Genomic DNA, 21,773 nt, shown 5'->3' on the forward strand with positions numbered 1-21,773 from the left:
TTTTTGAAGCATTACATTCTCAATGTAAGAAATCATAACTGAAGCGACAGCAATACCAATGCCTTCAGTATCCACGGATAACTCTTTCCCTCCCACAACTACTACTCAGCCTTAATTCCTTTTTACCTGCATAGCTTCCATCAACAAGGACCAGTACTTTGTCACCTGGACTGCAAATGATTCAATTACATGAGTACAAGAAGATAATACAAACCTGCACCTGAGAGAACAGTTTGCAACACTAACCTCATGATTTCCTAACTTATGGTTTTATCTACATAGAGCCTCTTCCACAAGACTCTTGGGGGAAAAAACAACTTTCTTTAAGGCTGTAATTAATGTATAACTTTGGAAGTAAAAAAATGACTTAGGAAAAGCTTTACTTTAAAGACTTGATTAAATAAATGATCTTTCTCGCCACTCCTCCCACGAAATTACAGTTTAATAACTCTGACAATAGCATTTTCCTTTCAGAATGGGAGTTTCTAAGTGAAGTGTTTGCAGCAGGGTGTAACAGCACCACCTGCTGATCTTAGCAAGAGCCTTGAAAACACTGCACGGCAAAGTTAAGGCACAGTGATCAGTATAGAACAGACTTCTAATTTCAGATCCATATAATTTTGTTTTTAACTAGAAATACATGGATTTTTTATTAATATATAGTAACATTTTACGATCCTGCAGAATTAAAAGCTAAATTCAACTCTAGCATCTGCTGATTTCTATGGGTAAGCGAGAGGAAAAGCTCTTGACACAGCAACAGCCACATCAGTAAAATTCTGGAGTTCATTCAAATGCTTTTAGCATATCAGGTTAATGAACTGTTTATTTAATGGCTTCGTTTATAGCTCATCCAGACAAAAGGCCACCCCAGAATTAGAAATAGACAAGCCTAGTTTATTAAAATCACTTGAAAAATCAAACTGAGTGTCACGTATGCTGTATGTTCTGAATTGATTAATATATAAACACAATTAGCATTTAGGTCCTAATGCAGTAAGAATTTTACTGCTGTTCTGGTGAAGTATGGCAGAACAGCAAACACATGCTGCTGAAAAAATCCTTAGGGATCCTGAAATGAGAAAGTACTCCCTGAAGACAGAGCGAGAGACACGAGTTCTATTAGAGCAGAGCATTTCTTCTTCATCGTTCCTTTTTAAGTTGCGATGAAATTAGCACAGCCTGCACGCTCCAGGGTGTGTGCTGGGAGGAGGGCGGGGGGAATCGGAAGATATAAAGGCCTGAGGCACTTCAAGCAGAGAGCATCCATCTGCTAGCAGCAGTCAATGAACAGAATGCTTCTAAAAAGCTTCCCACTCATATTAAGTCAAGCCAGAAGAACAGAAAACACCTTCCTTCACTGACTGTGCAAGACTGAGCCTAACAGGACGATGGATTATAAATACATGCTATTAAAACGACGTGGTCCTGCATTCAGCCTCCCCTGCAGCAAAACTGGTTGAAGAAGCCATAGAAGTGACCCAAGGGAAGGAACTCTTCCCTGTGAGGACAGAATGGGAACTGATCCATCCAGAGAAGGCTCCAGGGAGAGCTGAGAGCAACCTTCAGGTATCTAAAGGGGGGCTGTAAGAAAGAAGGGGACAGACCTCTTAGCATGGCCTATTGTAATAGGACATGGGAAAACTGTTTCAAACTAAAAGAGAGGATTTAGACTGGATATAAGGAAGAAGTTTGTTTTTTTACAATAGAATGGTGATGCATGGGTTGCCCAGAGAGCTGGTGTTGCCCTATTCCCATAGACACCCAAGGTCAGGCTGGATGTGGTTCTGAGCATCTGAGGGAGCTGTAGATGCCTCTGTTCACTGCAGGGGAGTTGGACTAGATGGCCTTTAAGGGTCCCTTCCAACTCAAAGGACTCTACGATTCTGTGATCTTCACAGTATCCATTCCATCATCCACTGTAGTAGCAAACAGAGACGTGTAACAAAGAAAAAAGAAAATGGGGAAAAAGAAACAAACAACAAGAGATGGGTTAGAGGGGGTTTGTTTTTGTCATGAGAGCCAAATATTTTCACTGTCATAGTGAACAGATGCATCACCCCCACTATGGGTGGTTAAGCCCCATCCCAGCTTGGAAGAGAGAAGTAGAAAGGACAGCTGAAGGGTTAGAAAGGCAGGGAGCAAAGTAGCTGAGACATTTATCATAGAACCAGATGGCAGAGCCAAAGCTCTTTGAGACAAATCAGAGCCAAAGCTCTTCGAGACAAGCGCTTCTGATGGCAACACCACTCCAAGGAGCTCCCAGCCCTTTAACACAACACCTCACTGTCACCCACGCAGCACAGTGTCAGCTCCCAGGCTGACACAACCACCCACACAAATGCAGCATGTCAAAGAGACCATCCAGCTTAAAAAAATATGTGCACGCAATTGTCCGTTTGGGAAGAAGGATTTGTTTTCCTGGGGTGTTTTTGGTTGCTTTCTTCTTCTAAGTGGGAGGTGGACATTGGTGTGCTGCTGCACTGTGCAACTTACAGGGCATGGGAGACCCTCACACTGCATACACACTGCATGCTTGGTACAGAACCTGACAGCATCTAGTTTCTCATGCCAGATGAGCCAGGGCAGGTGTCACTGCAACAGAGTCTCATACAACATGGTCAGCCCCAGGACAGGAGTCATGTCAGCTGAGCCCCCACCAACAGACACACAGCGATTCCAATGCAAGGGGCACTCAGTGTTCACAGCACGATGACGAAAAACCAGCTCAGGACCATGCCATAACCACAGGTGAAAGTGAGCAATACATGCCTGCAAGAACATCAGCAAGTCAGCTGTCATTCTAAAAACGGCACACACAGGTACTGCATCACTGCTATTTGTTAATCCCACGGCACAGGGGTCCAGAAGCTAAAGGCCGTGGCCATTTCCTAAGAGAAAAGGAAAAACCAACACAGTCCCTCACCAGTTTGGTGTCACAGTGCCTATAAATGGCACAAACACTTGAAAAATCATCTTCAAGCGTTTATTTAAAAAGTCTTATGCCATAAGTGACATATTTCCATAATAAAGAGTGGCGTTTACACAGAACTGAAATCAAAGCTCCATTATTTGAGGTGTATTTTAAAGCTGCCTAACCACCTTCCAAAGCTAAGATGGTTTAATTCAGAAGCTGGTCAGAAAAGGCAGCACAGAAATGGGGAGATATTATAAGAGGGGCGGAGAGAAAGGCAGCCACTTGTTTTCTGTGACAGCATGAAAGTAGGAAGCCAGACCCATTCATATCCAAGCCCATCTCCTCACTATAAAAAGCGAATGCTTTAAAAAACATTAGCCTGCTAGATAAACCGTCTTTACTTAAGGGATTGCTCTCAAGAGAAATGACAGGTTCCAATTACCTACACAAGGCTGGAGGGAGATAAATCTCTGTCAGTGAATGCTGCAAATGTGATATGTATTGTCCTACTCTGTGTCACACAGAAACTGTCAGAGTTAACAGGGAAAATTCTGAAGACGAGACACCAAAATCTTAATACCCATGTACAAAATCTCACTAGTGTGCATAATTTTAGGAAGCACTTCTCCTTTTGCCTGACAAAAAGAAGCAGAGGTTTGTGCTCCCCTGGCACAACAGTTTGCTTGCCCTCGGCCAATTATCAAAGCAGGAGACAGAAGAGAGACAGGAGAGGAGAAAGAGCAAAAGAACCATGAAAGACGCCTTTAACTCCAGCCACAGCCAGGCCAGCTCAAAGCACTGAACACCAAGGGGGTTTTGTTTTTAATTAAGACAATAGAGGGCATCTGTTAACTCTTTTGAGACTGATTTTCTTCTCAATTTCAAGAACTATCTTCACAATTAATAGAAAGAAAGTAACAGCAGAGATTGTCCCGAGTCCACGTATGGATGCAATCAATACCTCCAAGAGATTTTGGAGACCTCTTTTCCAGTTTTTCCTTTTTGAGGGCAAGCAAACACAAGAAAACTAAGTAAGAAAAGTAAAGGCTGGTTCGTGTATTTCAGCCAGCTGGCACGCTGTGCTCAACATGCTGTCGTCATCCTCATGGCAAAATCCTACAATTACAGTACAGCCGCTCTGAAGGATCCCAGCCCCTCTTCACTATAAATCCTGGGAGGACAAAGCAGCATAGCAAAAGCTTAAGACAGCTTTGAGATAGCTACTTCATTCATCACTTCCTATCAAAACACATTCAAAAATAGCCAACACTCAAAATTTTTCAAATCTGAAGTCGGGTAGGAAGCAATCAATCACTCCCCGAACCAAAAGGTTGTCCCAGATCAGCTGATGAACCTGGTAGGTCTTTCAATATGTAACCGGAGGCCTTGGAGCAAAGTCGTCTGAGACAGATACAGCTGGAGGAGAGGCTGCATACAGAATGGCAGTGCCAGAAAGAGCCTGATATCCTCAGATGCCTTTGAATCAAACCCTGTGTCTCCCCAAGCAGAAGTACAAGAAAATGCATTAATCCAAAGTTCTGAGAGGTGCGTAAGCTACTGAGATCAGCTGAAGGTCAGCCATCAGGGAGTCCAGCATCAGGGCCAGACTTCTGTGACTTACCAGAGCCTGCATCAGTACACAGGACCAGGAATATCTACTGAGACACAGCACAGCAGCCTATTAACACCAGAAACATCCCCTACTGAAAGGCTGTATGACAAGTAACAGTGATCACAAAATGAAAGAAAGGCAAAACTGGCTGGAAAAATATTCCTTTGAAAATTCTTCCATGGAAAGTTTAAGGTAGCAAAGATGGGGAAATGGTTTTAAGTTAAAAGAGGGAAGATTTAGGTTGGATGTTAGGGGGAAGTTCTTCACTAGGAGAGTGGTTGGGCCCTGGAACAGGCTGCCCAGGGAGGTTGTGGATGCCCCGTCCTTGGAGGTGTTCAAGACCAGGTTGGACGAGACCCTGGGCAACCTGATCTAGTAAATGTGTATGTTTGGTGGCCCTGCCAGGCAGGGGGGTTGGAACTACATGATCCTTGAGGTCCCTTCCAACCCAGGTCATTCTGTGATTCTGTGATTTAAGATCCCAAGCCACATGTTGTCTGCCTTCCTTATTCTGCAGCACATCCTGATCAAAGAGGAAGGGCAAAGGTCAAGAGAGTATTTGCACAAGAGACACATACACAAGTGTTATGTCTAAGACCCAACCATGTTTGAGCAGTTAGGATGGGCCTACCAGACAGAAAGACAGAAAGATGTGAGAAACCTGGAAGGGAGGAAGCTTGACTTTATGAACAGACAAAAAGCAGGACAGTGGGATGTGATTCAGAAGTTCAGCTCTGGCCATGTTAAGTCTGTGTTGAGAAGATGATCCGCAAACAGATGGCAAAGCACAGGATTCATCACTCTTATCAGCAGAGATGAACATCTCAGCTTAGTCTATCTAGACTTCCTTTCAGTGGGAGAAGAGAAACAGGCACTTAAAAGAATGAGTCATATGACTTCCTTTCGGGCAAAATTAATCACACTCTTGATCTGTCCACCTCTACTTTGAGACCCTGCATGGAATTCAAGATGACAAGCTCACAAAGACATCCCAAGTTTGCCAGCTAAATCCCAACACAAACCATGACATGGGACTGGGTGGAAGAGGTATGTCAGGAATGAAGTTTGGGTTTGGCTTTTTTTTTTAAACCAGAGGAGAAAAATCATCCCAAAAATAAAGGGAAAGAGGCCTAACATCCTCTCCAAGGAGGCACGAAGAAAGATGACACATCAAAAGGAAAGATGAAAATTAATCAGACAAAAGTTGTTAATGATAACAAGGGACTCATGAAGAGACAAGGCATTAGCTTGATCAGAGGGTAAGATCAAAGCAACAGCCTGGCTAAAAGAATAATCTCTCAAAGCTTCAGTGAATAAAGAAAGCAGGATACAAGACAAAAGGAGAACTTTAAGCAATGGTTAGTAGAAGATGCAACAAAAGAAAACGAGAGTACTGACTGATGGAGGAGACATAAGGACTAGCTTTTATCACAAGGGAAATGCATGCAAGGACAGCAAAATGGCACCAATTAGATGTTTCATAACTACAATCCAAGCCATATTACAGTTGCTCAACAAGGCAATTTTATTTATTTTTTTGTACTTGTGATAAAAGAATCACAGGCAACAGAACAGGCCAAGGAGCAACATGGCAGGAAAGGATCTGCATTTCTCCTGGACGGAATGATGAACATGACTGCAGCACCGAACTGCAGTGATAAAGGCTAGAGCTGCACACTAGTCCATACTAGAGATGCATTATTTAAAGTATTGCGAGCAGGTCAAGAAAAGGGATTATTATCTTCTAGTTCATGCTTGTGAGAATATATTTAGATTACTTTGTTCAGGACTTCTCTGCACAAGAAAGCCACTGACATATTGGAACAAGTCCAGCAGAGAGCTGTTAAAATTATTAGGAGACACGATGTGAGGCCAGGAGCTGAATTTGTTCAGTCTTCAGAAAAGATGCTAAAGGGGAAGTATTAGTGGCATCTTCAGCTGCTCAGTGGGAGGTTACAAAGATGGAGGTAGAACTGTTGGAGATGCATAGCAAAAGGACATGAGGTAACAATCACATTAAATACAAGGGAAATATTCTTCTCACTGAGGGTGGTCAAGCATAAGAACAAGTCATCCAGGGAGACTGCATCATATCTATCCTTGTGGATACTCAAAGCTCAGCTGCACCGGGCTCTGAGCAGCTTAATACAACTTCACAGCCACCACTTTGACTGTAGATCTCCAGAGATCCGTTCCATCTAAACCACTCTATGATTCTACTGTCCTCTGCTCCCTTGTTTTACTTTTGTTAAATAAAGACGTGCTCTCCATTTCTCTCCTTTGGCTACATCCGTTCTTCATGCATGTAATATGTTGTTCCAGTTTAATTCACACCATACAGTTCTGGTTGAAAGTATATCCTGCATAATCACTTGTGATAAACTAGCTATGAAATTGCAGATGACAACAAATGTGAAAGAATTAAGCAAACACTGCACATTTAAACAGTCCAAAATGCATTAAAAAACGTCTTCCGAAGTGCCTCCTGATTTAAGATGAAAATACTATTAGCTCCATTTTGGCATTTAGATGGACTGAGGGAAAAACACATTCATTTAAAGAAATGATTAAAAACACAGTGCAACAGTTCAGAAATTGGATTAAGCTCGATGCAGCTGCGATCTTCAAACTTACTTTTAACCAAAACTGCAACTGAAGCTTTCAATTTATAATCATGCCATTGACCTTCCTTCCCCTCTCCCTTTTCTTTTTGGCCACTGAAGACTATTGAAAGTATCAGAGCTCCAAGTCAAGAACAACTCCCTTGTAACTATGGATCTGACGTGGATATAGCAGGAGCAGATTGCCTGCAAGGAAGCAAGAATAAACCAGCTATTTAGAGAGGTTATGTAATGTAGCACAGAGCTGTAAAATAAGATTTAAAGAGACAGAACTCTCAATTCCAGCCCTGTAAGTACCCATAAAAGTTGGGCAGTACTGCAGCAACTTGAAGAGGCCCAGACAACAAAGAAGGAAGTCTTGTTAAAGGTCCCTTTTCTGAGCTGCTGTTTTATTTGTAACTCTACCTTCTCACACAAGCAGCACTGCGTGGCTATTTTGTCAGACCTTATAAAAGCAAGCTGGAACGTCTCTTCGTACCATCCCATGGATGTGGAGGCTCTTACAGCAAAAATGAGCTCTATAGGAGCAGAGATAAACCACTTTGTGGGCATGAGATTAAGGAACTGGTGGAGCTTCACACACTCAATTAGCACGGAACACCACACTGGAAACCAAATTGATAACGAACAAACACAAGAGTATTAAGCTTTCCTTGCATACATATTTTAACAAGTATAAACAAGACTCCCGTTTTCATAACTGCAGCCAATTCCCAACCGAACACCCACAAACATCAGCTGGTTCAGTAGAAAAAGGCAGGGAATACAAACTGCCAGGCACCACCACGTTATAAATAGCAAGGAGAAAGAAAGCAAAGGCATGTGTGTTACAGAGACTAGCTCTGTGTACGAGACATCCTCACACACCTGGAAACTGTAAAACCCCCATGGTTTACCCATGCCTGTACTGAGAGCACACATGTAAACACCAGTGCATAAAATAATGGTTCTGCACAGGAGCCTGAAAGCGTTCAGCAGTTGTACAGAGATTTTACTGTGGCATTTCTTCACTTTCAAATGAAAAGAAAAAAAAATTCACATAAATTACTACTTTAGGTATTCTAATGAAAAACTGTTTTTCATCTAATTCTAAGCATCTTTTAATTACAAGCCTCAAGAACCAGCAGCATTTTCCATTTAGCCAACCCCAGCTGCTTTACTAGTGATTAAATAAGAGACAGCGAGGCCAAACCACCTCCCTTCCACCTCCCCTGAAAAGACAGACATTACAGATGGGAAGAATTTGGCCCGAGCTACACGGAGGAGGAAGGGAAAGTAGCAGGGGGACTGCGGTTATTTCTTAGGAAAAAAAAAAGAAAGCGAGTTCCTGCTTCACTGCTGGACTTTTCCCCAGATCATGTCAAGCTTGCAGGTTGCTGGCAAGCAGAGCAGGCACGCTCAGAGACCTGCCAGCACTCCCAGACCACACACGCGCCTCCCAGCTGCTCTCAGACACTGGGGACAACCTCCCGAGCTCCATCGCTGCTTCCCACCCTGTCTGGTTCTTCCCTTCGGCAGCAACCTATGCAGAGCACCACGTGGAAGAAAACAGTGCACGTATACACTGACCTATAGCCCTGACCTAAGCATCAGCGGAGGATCCCAAGGAACAGACCTCCTAGAAGCCATGGGAAGGGTGATTACAAGCCGTGCTGAACACCCATCCTGAGAGCTCATTGCATCCGCAGCTTGGGGAACTCTGGCAGTGCAAGCACAAGAGAACCAGCAAACAAATAATTAATGTGGCAATTCTGATCAGCACAGCACTCCAGGGAGAGCTGATTGTTTTTAATACAACCCCCTATCAGTGCTCCTCAGCTTCACCCAATGAACATGCTCACACATTTTCCTTTAGGAATATACAGTAAGTTCATTTACCTTGCTACACTTTCAAGTGTAAATACAATGGATATTAGCATAGTCTAAAAAAAAAAATCATGATCATGGGCACAGAGCGACAGGGTGTGATTCTATAATCTCACTGTTGCAGCTCAATTTGCAATTAAGAACTACATAAAGCTAAAAACGTGTTGAAATGCAGCAGACAAGCAGCTCATTATAGAGCAGCAGAAAGAAGGGCCTTTCCGGCACCAATTGCTCTACCTGCAATTGCAGCCGCTGTTGTCGTGCACCAGACTAAACAAGAGCATTGTATAGCTCATAAGGCAGGTTTAGCTTCCAGAATAATGCCTACATTTGGTTTAACTTCAGTTACTAAAATAGGTTTTGAAATGATTCCTATGTTCAGGAAGATGACAGCGTTTTCAAACCTCAGCATTTTATTTTTCTACAATTAAAGTCAAATAACTGAGCAGTTCCTACACACAACCAGACCATTTGTTATTAAAATACCTGCGCAAAATTATAGCTATGATTAAAATGCCTTCACCAGATGACAACTCTAATACCATAAAAGGTATTCTAGTGGTTTTATTCCACTCGTATAGTTGATATGGACACCCTCAGAATTCATAAGATGGCCATTTCAAACATGACACTGAAACCTGCTCACAGAATCACAGAATGACCCGGGTTGGAAGGGACCTCAAGGATCATGTAGTTCCAACCCCCCTGCCTGGCAGGGCCACCAAACATACACCTTTACTAGATCAGGTTGCCCAGGGCCCCGTCCAACCTGGTCTTGAACACCTCCAAGGACGAGGCATCCACAACCTCCCTGGGCAGCCTGTTCCAGGGCCTAACCACTCTGCTAGTGAAGAACTTCCCCCTAACATCCAACCTAAATCTTCCCTCTTTTAACTTAAAACCATTTCCCCTAGTCCTGCTATTGTCAGCCCTTTCCAAGAGTTTACTCCCCTCCTGGGAGTAAGTTCCCTTCAGGTACTGAAAGGCTGCAATGAGGTCACCCCGCAACCTTCTCTTCTCCAGGCTGAACAAACCCAACTCCCTCAGCCTGTCCTCATAGGGGAGGTGCTCCAGCCCCCTCACAAAGCCTGAGATTTACTTTATCAAACAAACAGGGCTTGATACCTGGCACAAACAGCTGCATCAGGCCAATCAAAGCAATCTGGGTATATTTCAATAACACAGATCAATCTTACCATTTCTGTAATGATGCAGATAAAACATTGAAAGCAGAAGACTGATCTGATATCAATGCAGACACAACATCAGCCAATATCTTGTATGTTTTAGTTGTAATGCTTAAGATTTGAAGAAAATGCCCTTATATAAAAATACCCCAAAATGAATTTTTACTGATACGGTGCTATTACATCCCCTGGTTAATTACAAATCACCTCCTGCATCTTTGATATGACAGTCCATCAACTGCCATCTCCAGGACAGCTCCTGTCCATTGATAAACACCAGCAAATGAAACTGGAAGCCCATTTGTGAAATAACAGCTGTTTTTATTCACTCTCTTTTAAAGTCTGTACATGAGGAAGATTTCAGTTGAAATGTGTAGCATGTAACGAGAACATAAACATTCTCTGGACACCAAAACATTTCTCCATATTTCTCTTCTCTGTTCAAGAGTCTCATATTAAGACTGCAATTACAATTTAAGTGTATTACTATGTGTATGTGATTACTATATGTGCATTGCCTCATTCTTATATAAAAAGAAAAGCATTTGAACACTTAAAAATAAACATGCATAAAGCATCACAAGAACCCTTAAATTTGATATAAAGCCACAGTAAGATAAGAATGAATAAAAAAGTGCAGTGGGCACATCAACCTTGAAAGAGCCTTTTAAACTCCGATAGTACTGTAAGGTGTCATTACCCTTTGTCAGCCAGCTACCTGACCTCATAAATCAGGTATGGCAACCAAATGAGAGCACAATGTAAAATCAGCACTATGCCGACTTGTCTACTACGGAGTAGCAAGTGGCTTCCCAAGGTTTTGAGGTCACATTCAGAACTACAGATTTATTGCAATCAATCACATTAATTAAAAAAGTCACTTCGACAGAATTAAAGATTGCAAGTACCGTTCTGTAGAGTTTGTGCTCGTGACTCCTTTCCCAGATTCGCATGGAATCCTCCTCCCAAAGTTGGTGTTTTGCCTGCACCTATTGAGGAAGAAACAAAAAAAACCATGTCAAATACAGTAACTGAATTAAAACAGTACACAAAATTTAGTGAGACACCATACTCTGTATCTGTATCATTTACAAGATGCTACATTACAGTAAGGAGAGCTCTGTAAGGCTCTTAAAGGGCTGGAGTGCAAGCCCTGTGCCACTCAGTTCTCCCTTAGGACCTCCCCAGTCTCAGCTCCAATTAAAAATATACCACATTCCTTATTTGGGGCAGAAAATGAAGATCAGTGTTGTAAAATATTGCTCCAAGTAAAATAAGAAAACTTCTTAATCTTATTTTTTGTCTGAAGAACATTCAATACAGAATTTTAACAGCTGATTACTGGCACTACAACACATAAAAACATGGTTAACATTCAATAATGAGAGTGTAGGCTACTACAGACATAACACGTACTTAAAATAACTTCAGTTTAACATCAGACACACAGAGAGAAGCTCAGGCTACAAAATGTGCAAGTCTGGAACTGCTACGTTTACACCCTGAAAGGCTGGAGTCTAAAATAAGTCTGCCTTGTGAATTAGCACAAACTAGAGGCTGGTTTATGCATCTGTGCCAACGCAGAGAGTCTGAATGCGGAGTCCTCTGGGAGTCAATGGAGCTACTCATGCAAACAAATCGTGCAGAGCAGGGAATTAAACTACTGAGGACAGAAACAATCTCTTATTAAAGCAGAAAGTTTTTGCTTTTTTTTTTCTTTTTAAATAATCAGGCTTCCCCAAGCGGGATGCTGGAATCGATCAGCTTAACAGCCAGACCAAAAAGCCAAACTGCAGAGATTGAAAACCAGTAATTTGTTGGTAATATGCACTTCAGTCTGCCCTTTGGAATAGGAAACATTACCTTGTTTCCTGCCATGCCTACAGTTTTCCTTAAGTTCTTGGTTCCCAATGTCACACCTGCAAGCATTTCAGGGCATTGCAGGTACACACCTGGGTAAGGCACCTCCAAAGCGGGCCCAACAGAGGAGAAACTGCAGCCTGTGACTAGATTTTCCTGGCTGGTCTCTCAGCTGTATGTAATAAGCATCTTGATGAGGAAAAAATATAAAAGCTAATACGCTGGTAGAATCTTCTGCAAGCCTTCCAAGCTGATTTCTCCATACAACCTTTAAATTAGGTTTTCAGTGCTATCCACAACAGAAACTGACTTCACCTTTGCTTCATTAACGGAGCCTTTCAACACAGAATAATCAGAAGCTCTCACGTAAATGCCCCACAGCTCAAGTACTTCAACATCCTAATTAGAGAGGAAAATGTTCGGCTGTGACCTCCCAGCTGGAAGCAGACGTGGGCCTCCCAGCCCTGGGACTGCCATAGGCAGCACCATCTCCTTGCTGCTCTCACAGACAGTATCTCTCCTTTCCAGGAGGACTCCAAAGCAAAGAATAAGGCGAAACAGAGATTATTACCACATCATTCCAGCACTGACACGGGTTTTGATGTACAATTAATATTAGTGATTCATCTGGTAAAAAATACAGAGATAGTGACAACAGTTTTATGCTCAGCAACAAATCTAAATCTTCAGAAATTCTCTTTCCCAGTCTCAATTTGTTTCCCTCACATCCATGTTTGCTGTAGGATGGGCTCTCACAGGTTTAACTTTCAGCTGGGGAACACACAGCAGCTGGCCAAAGGAAACCCAGGCAGTTATTGCCCCCTGGCCACATCACCTCAGAACACTCATACAATCCTCTTTGAAGACAGAATGTCTCCATGGACTCTCATTATCAAAATGGCTGTGCTGCACTTGTCTCCTTGTTACTAATAAGAAGCTAACATATATAGTGGTGACAATGAATACTGTTTATTTCTTTAAAAAAAAACAAAACAACTTAACTCTTAGCAGAAATCCAGAAAGACCATGAAAGAGGATTAAGATGAGATATCAGCTGCTCAGAACCCTTTTCATTATGCACCATTTTAGGCCTTGTTGTCTCAAAGTCTTATCTTTCAAAGCTACAGAGTCCACAGCAGATACTGACAGAGCATTTTGAAAGACAAGCTCTGCTATCAGAATTGACATGTCCATTTCTCAGCTAGTTAACTGGAAATGCTGTACGGCTTGAGTTAGCACTTGGCTTTGAAATCCGACAGAAAACAAGTCTGCTGGGGACTTACCCTCTCACAACTGCCAACTAATGCTGTGAAGTCTCACCGCCGGCTTTAATCTTTGTAAGGAGAATGCAAACCAAACCCATTAACACAACTGCACAGCTGGGCAATAAGAGAAACCATTAAAAAAAAAAGCCTAAAAAAAGAAATCTGTGAAATCATCAAATTAATTTAGAGACCAAATAAAAACCCTACAGAGCCAGTCTTTTAAGACATAGGAAGAAAAGGAACAGCAATTGCTAGGCACAACCAAATTAACATTCCAGCTTAACTGAGATTTTTTTTACATTTCTTGACCTTTTCTATTTTTCCTCTACAACTTCAGAAGTGAATTAAACAGGCTCTTGGTTTTTCACATTCAGCTTTCAAGACTGAAGAAAAAAAAACCAACAACCCCCACATCCGAGAAGTATTTGGTGTCTGCAAGTACTGTGCGGCCTGCCAAATCTTCAACGTTAACACTAACATTTCCCTAAGCCAACGCAAATACCCTCCTCAGGGAGGTGGTGCCTCCCAAGGCAAACTGTCATCTATGGGTTATTTTTGGAAACTAAACAACTGTCAAGCTGTGCTTCTCTCAAGGCTTGCTTCCTCTTCCAGTTAGCTTTGGACACTGTGGAAGTTTTGGATTAAAATAGTTAAGTTGAAAGGGATTTACAAAGACTATCGAGTCTCAGAGCCTACTACTTCTGCTTGGACAACGGGAGGCATGGAGATACATCCTGGGCAGCTCAACAGTACAGCTGCTCAGTTTCAGTGGTCCTAAGGCACAAGACGAGGAGAACCAAGGATGATGGAGGTCCTCTCAACCTAGAAGTGTCCAAGGCCAGGCTGGATGGGGCTGTGAGCAACCTGCTCTAGAGCAAAACATTCCTGTCTATAGCAGGGAAGTTGGAACCTTCCAATCCAAACCATCCTGTGATTCTATGATATACCTAGAAATTGATGACACTTGGACAAAATTTGGATAGATCCATCTCAAAACCCCACACCTACGGCAGGGGATTTGGACTAGAGGATCTCAAAATGTCCCTTTCAAAGCATGCTACCCCTGTGACTACTGCACTGCTGAAGCACTGTGCCTACCTATTTGGCAGCCAAGAGCTGCCATCCTCACATCCACTACTGCCATGTGCAGGTCAGACCCTGGCACCTTGGTCAATTCTGTTTTGCTCTATTGACTTGCCAGCAAAGAAATACACGCCACTCAGCTTTTCTACAAAAGAAAATCTTCCTCCAGATGTAAAAAGAGCAAGCAAAGGTTGAATCCTGTGACAAGCTTGAAAGACAAACAGGTGACAGCAGGAACAGCACTGATCACATCCTCCCATACAGAGGAGGCAAAGAGCAGCTACTTGGCACCTGCAGCAAAAGGACAATCTTCTGAGAGCCATTGATATGCTGAGTTACACATTCAGCACCTGGAGAAGAAACAGACTAGTCCCCGAGTTATAGATTTTGTTTCTCCTAAACAAAAGAGGAAGTGAAGACTGGGAATGAAGCTGCTTGCAAGTGGGACTGAAGTGTGTCTCCTATTTGCTAAGATCAGGATGACAAAAATCCTTCCCTGCAAAAATTAAAGCTGAAGAATTTCAGCCTTTTCTTCCACACGTGACAGGAGAAAAAGCTTCTGTTTGAAAGCCACGTGCTTACAGAACCAACATCAAACGTGTATGCAAAGCAGACTGCATCACACCAACTGTCTGATAGCCAGGGTCAGCTCAGTGGTCTAACATAAAAAATTAATCAGCTTCCCATTAAAGTTAACCATAAAGATCAGGAGTAGATAGGTCAGTGTTCCATTACATCTCATGCCCACAACAGCAAAATGATGTAATTAAAGTCTTCTGAACCCACAAAACTGCTGTGACTGAAAGATGTGTTTTCTCTGGAAGCTCCCAGGCCTGAATATATATGCACTACATAAAAACATAATGACGAACTCTTAATCAAGTCCATCATAGCTAGTTATCTCTGTGCTTATTTCCATAACTACCAACCCAAGGGATAAATGCACTGTTGCATCCACCACACCCAAATTTAAGACTGCATAAGTCTATGGAAGATGGTCTGTATCCAAGTTACGTGCAAGATGGAGCATTTACCCGACTGACAGCAGTAAACTCTGCAGCACTCCAAGCAAGTGCTTGTTGCCACCACAAGGACAGCATGTAAAAGACTCAGCACTGGGGGGGAGGAACAAAAAAGCAGCCCACAACGCTATACACTTAGCTCTGATGCAAGATTGCCACCTTGAGGATTTCAGAAGAGAAGCAAGAAGTCATCAGCTCATCTCTCTGAAATGTAATTATTTTTTGCATGAAGTAGATGTGTTTCCCCTCTTCCTTCCCAACTCGAGATGATTATTAATTAGTTTTGTAATCAGGAAAGTGAAAGCCTGGAACAAACTGGTAAACACTCTTCTGAACTTCCCAAAAAGGTCTGCAAACCCAGCAGACTCCTGTTTTCTTGTTTTGCTAATTGTATCGTGAGCACTTGTGGTTCACATCATCTCTGGGAATCAGGACCGCAACTCACAGCAACCCTGCTGATATTCAGAGATATCTGAATATATCTGCTTATTTTCAGATCCTAGTGATTTTATTTTAGGTATACGTACTACTGTTGGAACCCAATGCAGGAGTTGAGGCTGCACTGTAACTAACACTTTATGTCAGGGCATTGACTGCCCATATATCCCACATAGGAACTCATTAACAACTACTAATTAAAAACAAAACACCTACCTCCACCACCTCTGAAAACTGCATAATAATCCTCTACTATGCATAAGTCGACAAAAACACACAGGATCTGATATGAATACAGAGATCATCCTCTTCATGAGCAAAAGTATGCAAATAACTTCCCACAAGTGGTATTTCTTCCCATCAGCCTCCACTTATCTTACAGTTTCATATACAGCTGGAGATAGAGAATCTTACCTATGGATGCTGCACAAGAGCCACGAGCTTTATCTGATCCTGGCTCAGCTCTGAATTTGGACTAATGCTATCACACCCTTTGCAGACTTTATTTCTATCAATGTCTGAACAACTGTCACTATTTATCCTAAAACTTCCCAGCTCAGTCATTTCATAAGAATAGTTAAAAGACTCGAATTCACACCAGTTATTGTACATCTCAATTAACAGATACATGTTTAATTTTTGAATGTATTTTTAATCAAATGCCACCAACACAACTAGAAATTGCAAGTAATCAGCACTAAAACAGTAAGCCTGATTCAAGACAGTTACACTGTTCAATCTTGCATGGAGATGCTGATGATGTGCATTCATCTCCAATGCCAAATGCAGGTCAAATCCTGTGGGGCACGAGCCCCATTTCAGCAGCCAGCCTACAATCACCTCATAATCATCCTACTGAGGCTTCCCACAGAATTAATTTTAAGGATAAAATATCCCATAGGTCTCCTCTAGAGTTAGAAAATGCCCTTAGTTCCACCAGCTTGTCTTGTCCACCCACAGCTGTCACTCAAACGACCATAACTAAATGGATGTATGATTTCATTTTCTGCTGCTATGAGCTCACCAACTTGGAAAGAGAAGGTCAAGACAAAAACAATCAGAAACCCACCACCTCCATTACATGCCAGGGACCTTTTTATAGCAGCCATTAATGAGGGTGGTGAGACACTGGAATTGTTACCCAGAGAGGCTGTGGGTCCTTTCCAACCCAAACCATTCTATATCTGAGCAACAGTCCCTTCTTCACATAACTCCACAGTAACCTTCTTGACTAAGCCTAATGTGAAATGAACATAAAACAAAGGCAAGACCTTCACCTTGGCACAAACAAGAGCAGAGGTTTGAAAACTGAGGTTTCCTAAGTTTCAATAGGCAGCTGGTTAGGGAAGATAGTGCTAAGAACTAGTTAAAATCTTATGGGAAATAACTCTGATTTCAATTTTTACTAGAGATACAACCACAGATTTTGTAAGAGGTTGGGGCAGCCCCAACACAGGGCATCAAGTTCCTCTATGTGACCAGGGATGAAGTCAGACAGGACACTGGGCTGCGGCTGAGGGTCAGGATCAGACCTAGTGAGGCGAACCAAGGTCAAACACAGCCTAAGGAAGGCCAAGCTGCGCCCAAGGGACCAGCTGAGACCAGGCCAGGACACGAGCCCACAGGGGTTTGGTGGGACCATGGCTGAGCCTGGCTGAGCCCTCACTGTTTCAAGGGCTGAATGCCCCCTGGACCTGTACAGGCAGGGTTGGGGAGCCCCAGGCAGACACTAGTCAGAGCCAGTAAGACCCTGCAATGCCCTGGAAGGAGACAGCTCTCATTGCACACACACAGGGGTTTTGGAAACGATGTGATTTCCAAAAGGCAGATTTTCAGACTGACTCATGGTTTGCTTCTAAGAAGCTTATCAGATGCTATTTCTTTCAGTTAATTACCGAGCATTTAAAGACTTTTCCTGGAAGAAAAGAACCCGAGCTTCCCCAGACATGAGATCTTCCAGGATCACAAGGTCAGCATGCTTTGGAGAACCATTTTTCTGGGCTATATTTTCTTGGTTATTTCTTCCAGCTTGCCACTGCATCACTCTCTCGCATAAGGCTGCTTCCCTCTCCTTTGATTAGCATCAAACTGAAGCCCTAGAATTCTACTTTATCATCTTTAGGAAAAAACTTGGAAAGAAATCTAGACAACTGAAATCTGCATCAAGTTGAGCCTTCCCCCTCTTATTCTCTTCACTTTTGTACTTATTTTATTCAGCGAAATTACTTGTCAAAACAGCTTCTCCCAACAAGTACCACAAGGCTGGTGCATTACTACCCAGATGTGGTATAAGACAACATGCTGCCTTCAAACAGTGCACAACGATGTGGCCTTCTAAAATACAGTGGCCACATATCTTTGCAGACCACAAAAGGGCTCCATAGAGCTCCATTTTCCTGTACATAGGTACAGGATAACTAAGAGGTAAAAATACAGCTTATTCTCAGATACTACAGTGCTGTAATTCAAAACCTGTGAGCAATAGGAATCTGTTAGGAGCTTGGGTACAAAGGAAAAACATCATGAGGATGAGGAATTTTAAGACTGCCATACACACAATGACCCCCTTCTAGAGCATGAAGAGAGCATCCCTTCCCTACTGAAAGGATTTACCCACTCATCTCCCAGCAAGTTCTTCACAAGGAGACAGGCTGTGTTAATAAGACTTGTGGTACAAGGCTAACTTGAAGTCATATCCTCCTCTTCCATCAATACTATTGCAATGAAGGGACATGGTCTTGAAGCGACACTGTGACAGACAGATCATGCCCATATACAGAGGGCGTCTCATCAGGACTGGCGTGGTCTATCTCCCTCTGTGTAATGATATAAACTACATCATATTTTACACAGCCAAGCTACCGTTAGGGAAGATCTCATGGTCATTTCACAAAGTACTGCATGTGCCATTTAGTAACCCTTACTCTAAATAAACCTTTGTCTTGCAGTCTGATTTCTGGACACCTGATCACAGACCTTCTCTTACGTGTAAGTATATCTATTACTGATTTCTCACAAGATCAGAAGGTTTAGTTAATCATTTTCAAAAGAGAACATTTCTATGTAGCATCAACGTCAGAGTGTGTGTTCATCCCTCAGCAAATGCCAAGCTGAAAGAAACCATGATACTTAGGAACACCTATCTTTGCACTGCAGAATCACAGCCTCTAGACACCATAATCTTGGGCAGTAATGACCACTGATGTACGTGTCTGCAAGACAGCACAAAACATAAGTGCAAACTCTGTTGTGATGCATCTTATGTGTAATCATCCAGACTCTACAGATCCAGCACTGAAGGATTTCCTAAGTCAGAAGCAGCCTCTCTCCAATGGCCATGACACATTTCTGTTACGTTTATTCAATGCTTTTTGAATCCATGTAAACTTTTAACATCTCCAACTTAGGATTCACAATTTAATTAAAGAAAAAAACCCACCCAAAACCACTCCTGATGTTTCTGAACCTCCTACTTGCTACCTTTAATACAGCCAGCAGCTTCCTTAGTGCTCCCTAGCTTATGTAATACATAACACTGAACAACTGCTCACTGGGACCAAAATATTGTACAGTATTTACAGATCTCTACTATGTTCCCATTCAATCATCTCTTCTCTAGTCTGAAGAGGCTGAATCTATTCAGTCATTTCTCACTGAGGAGCTCTTCAAGAAACTCTCCCCTTGATCACCTCATCTCCCTTCTCTATCATTTCTAGCTTTTTTTTTTTTTTAAGATTAGGGAACAAACTGCAGCTCTCAATCAGACGTGTTACCCTACTACCCAGTCTAATAGCAGCAATAGATCCTTGTACCATACTGTCTTTGCTAGCCCAAATAATTCAGCGTTGCCAGCCATTAACACACCATTCAGCTGTTCTCCAGATCAAACAGCCCAGATGCCTGTAGAACTTCACTGCCACTTCCTTCAGGTGAGTTATTATTCCTAATCTAAGCTTATTGTTTAAGTAATTACCCTGCTCTGTCAGGACTTCCTCTTGCAAATCCAACAATCTTCTTTCTCCAAAAGAGAAAGTTTCCCCATGCACATTCCTTTAACAGCTGAGCTTACAATCAAGGATGTGGTGTGATGCAGGCAGGTGGTTTTGCATTAATACAGAGAAGCATAAGACTTTTCCCTCCTTCAGCGATCAGATGCAAGATCCTGAATGCTTAACCTGCAGCTTCACAAAATAAAAGGCTTTGTGAGATGTACCAAAGAGAACTAACAGTATCTCAGTGCTTTCCACACCCAGCTGCTTCTTTTTGAGGAATTACAAATATGTAATGAATAAAGACATCTATAGCTATTCCACATACAATGGCACAAAAACAATCTCTCACAGAGCACAGGAGGCCTTGGGAATCTCACAAGATTCGCTGTGCTACCAGGAAATCCAAACTCCTCAGCCATTAAGAGCCTCACTCATCTCCCAGCACCACACCAGGGAACCTGACGTTCTTCACACCTTGCAAAACATGGGCAACGGTCTTCAAGTCACCTGTACCTCCTAACCAGGCGCCAGGGGCTCAAAACCAGCAGCCAGGCACCTCTGACACCACAACACTCTGTACAGTAGGGCTGTCTCCTGGGAGCATCAGGCTGCAGTCCAAGGAGATGTAGCCCAAAGCAAGGCATCCTTCAGAGCCACAGAGCTAAAAAGCCTACAAGGAAGACAGGAAAACATGTTAAAAGCCAGTAACTCTGATGGAAACCTATTTATGTAATCAGAAGAATCACTGAAAGCTACAGCTTACCAGAAATTGCTGCTTTAATACAGAAAATATGTGTTTGTGGCAAAGAAATATACAGTCCACTGGATATTATTCAGACAGGCCTACAAAGACAGGGATGAATTCTGTCTTGCTTATACAGGAAGGGAATTTGCTACCCAAGGACTTAAATCAGCATTATACTGATATAACATACAAGCATATATCACAAAGACACTGTTAGTACAGTTCAAATACATCTTTTCAGATTAGCATGTATTACTCAATTTAAAATCAGCGGGAAAAGATTATTCACAGCAGAAGTATATGTCCTGGAACATAAAACTTATATTAGTATGTATGATCCTCAGCCAAACCCCCCTACAACATTTACTGCATGAAATAGGGCTTTTCAATCCTCATTGCATTAACTTTGGTAATATACAAGCACTGTTGTTCTCAGAGTCCTGTTGTGTTTTCTTCACCAAAATGCATTAACACACACAGGGACCTGTTACCATCATACAGTGAAGCTCCTGCCACCACCTCTTGTGCCATCCAGATAAAGCACCAACAACATACTAGGATGTGCTTCAATTAGGTTTCCACCTTTACACACCCACCATTCCTCACAGTGCTCATCCATCTTCATGGGCACCAGAATTCCTCAAGTGTAATATAATAGATAACAACCTAAACAACACCAAGGAATTACACACTATCCATTAAAAAGCAGCAGCCAGCTACAGCATCCCACAATTTGCACAAAAGGGAAGAAGTCTCTTACAGAAACTATTAGGAAACTACTGTAGAATTCAGCCAGGGGAAGAAAGAGCCTCAGTATGGTGCAGATCTATACTTCTTTCCTAATATATTTTATAGCTCCCAAAATGAGCTCTAGTTTGCATGCCATCTGTCCTGCATCATTTTGGGTGGGAGGCAAAAAGTGATACAAGCCCTTAAAATGTAGTCTCCACATCTCTACAGGAAAAAGTGAAAGATGCAAGACTGACTTATAAGCTAAAAAGAGAAATACAGCATCAGTGCCCTGAGAGGGAAGATGGCAACAACACCAGGAAGCATTTAGAGAAATCCTCATCTACAAACCTTCTGTCTCCAATGTGCTGCACTGCCCTTCCACCGCCATACCCTCCTTCCTCAAAGCCAAATCATTTCAAAGAATGGCCCGGGT

The 21,773-nt window shown here is 42.4% G+C and overlaps 1 protein-coding gene across 4 annotated transcripts in view; it reads right to left on the bottom strand.

Annotated features, from left to right (window-relative positions):
- BRF1 (BRF1 general transcription factor IIIB subunit) overlaps positions 1-21,773 on the bottom strand; it is a 155,119-nt gene that overhangs the window by 132,409 nt on the left and 937 nt on the right. For all 4 annotated transcript variants that reach the window (XR_014946165.1, XM_015865581.3, XM_085547800.1 and 1 more), the window contains exon 2: positions 11,112-11,192. Coding sequence is in view for 3 of the 4 variants with exons in the window: in XM_015865581.3 (XP_015721067.1) it covers positions 11,112-11,192 (81 nt within the window). In the remaining variant the exon portion in view is untranslated. The remainder of the gene's footprint in view (positions 1-11,111; positions 11,193-21,773) is intronic.

Source organism: Coturnix japonica, chromosome 5 (assembly GCF_054131305.1).
Source record: "Coturnix japonica strain WE chromosome 5, WE-NBRP24, whole genome shotgun sequence".
Classification (NCBI taxonomy): domain Eukaryota; kingdom Metazoa; phylum Chordata; class Aves; order Galliformes; family Phasianidae; genus Coturnix; species Coturnix japonica.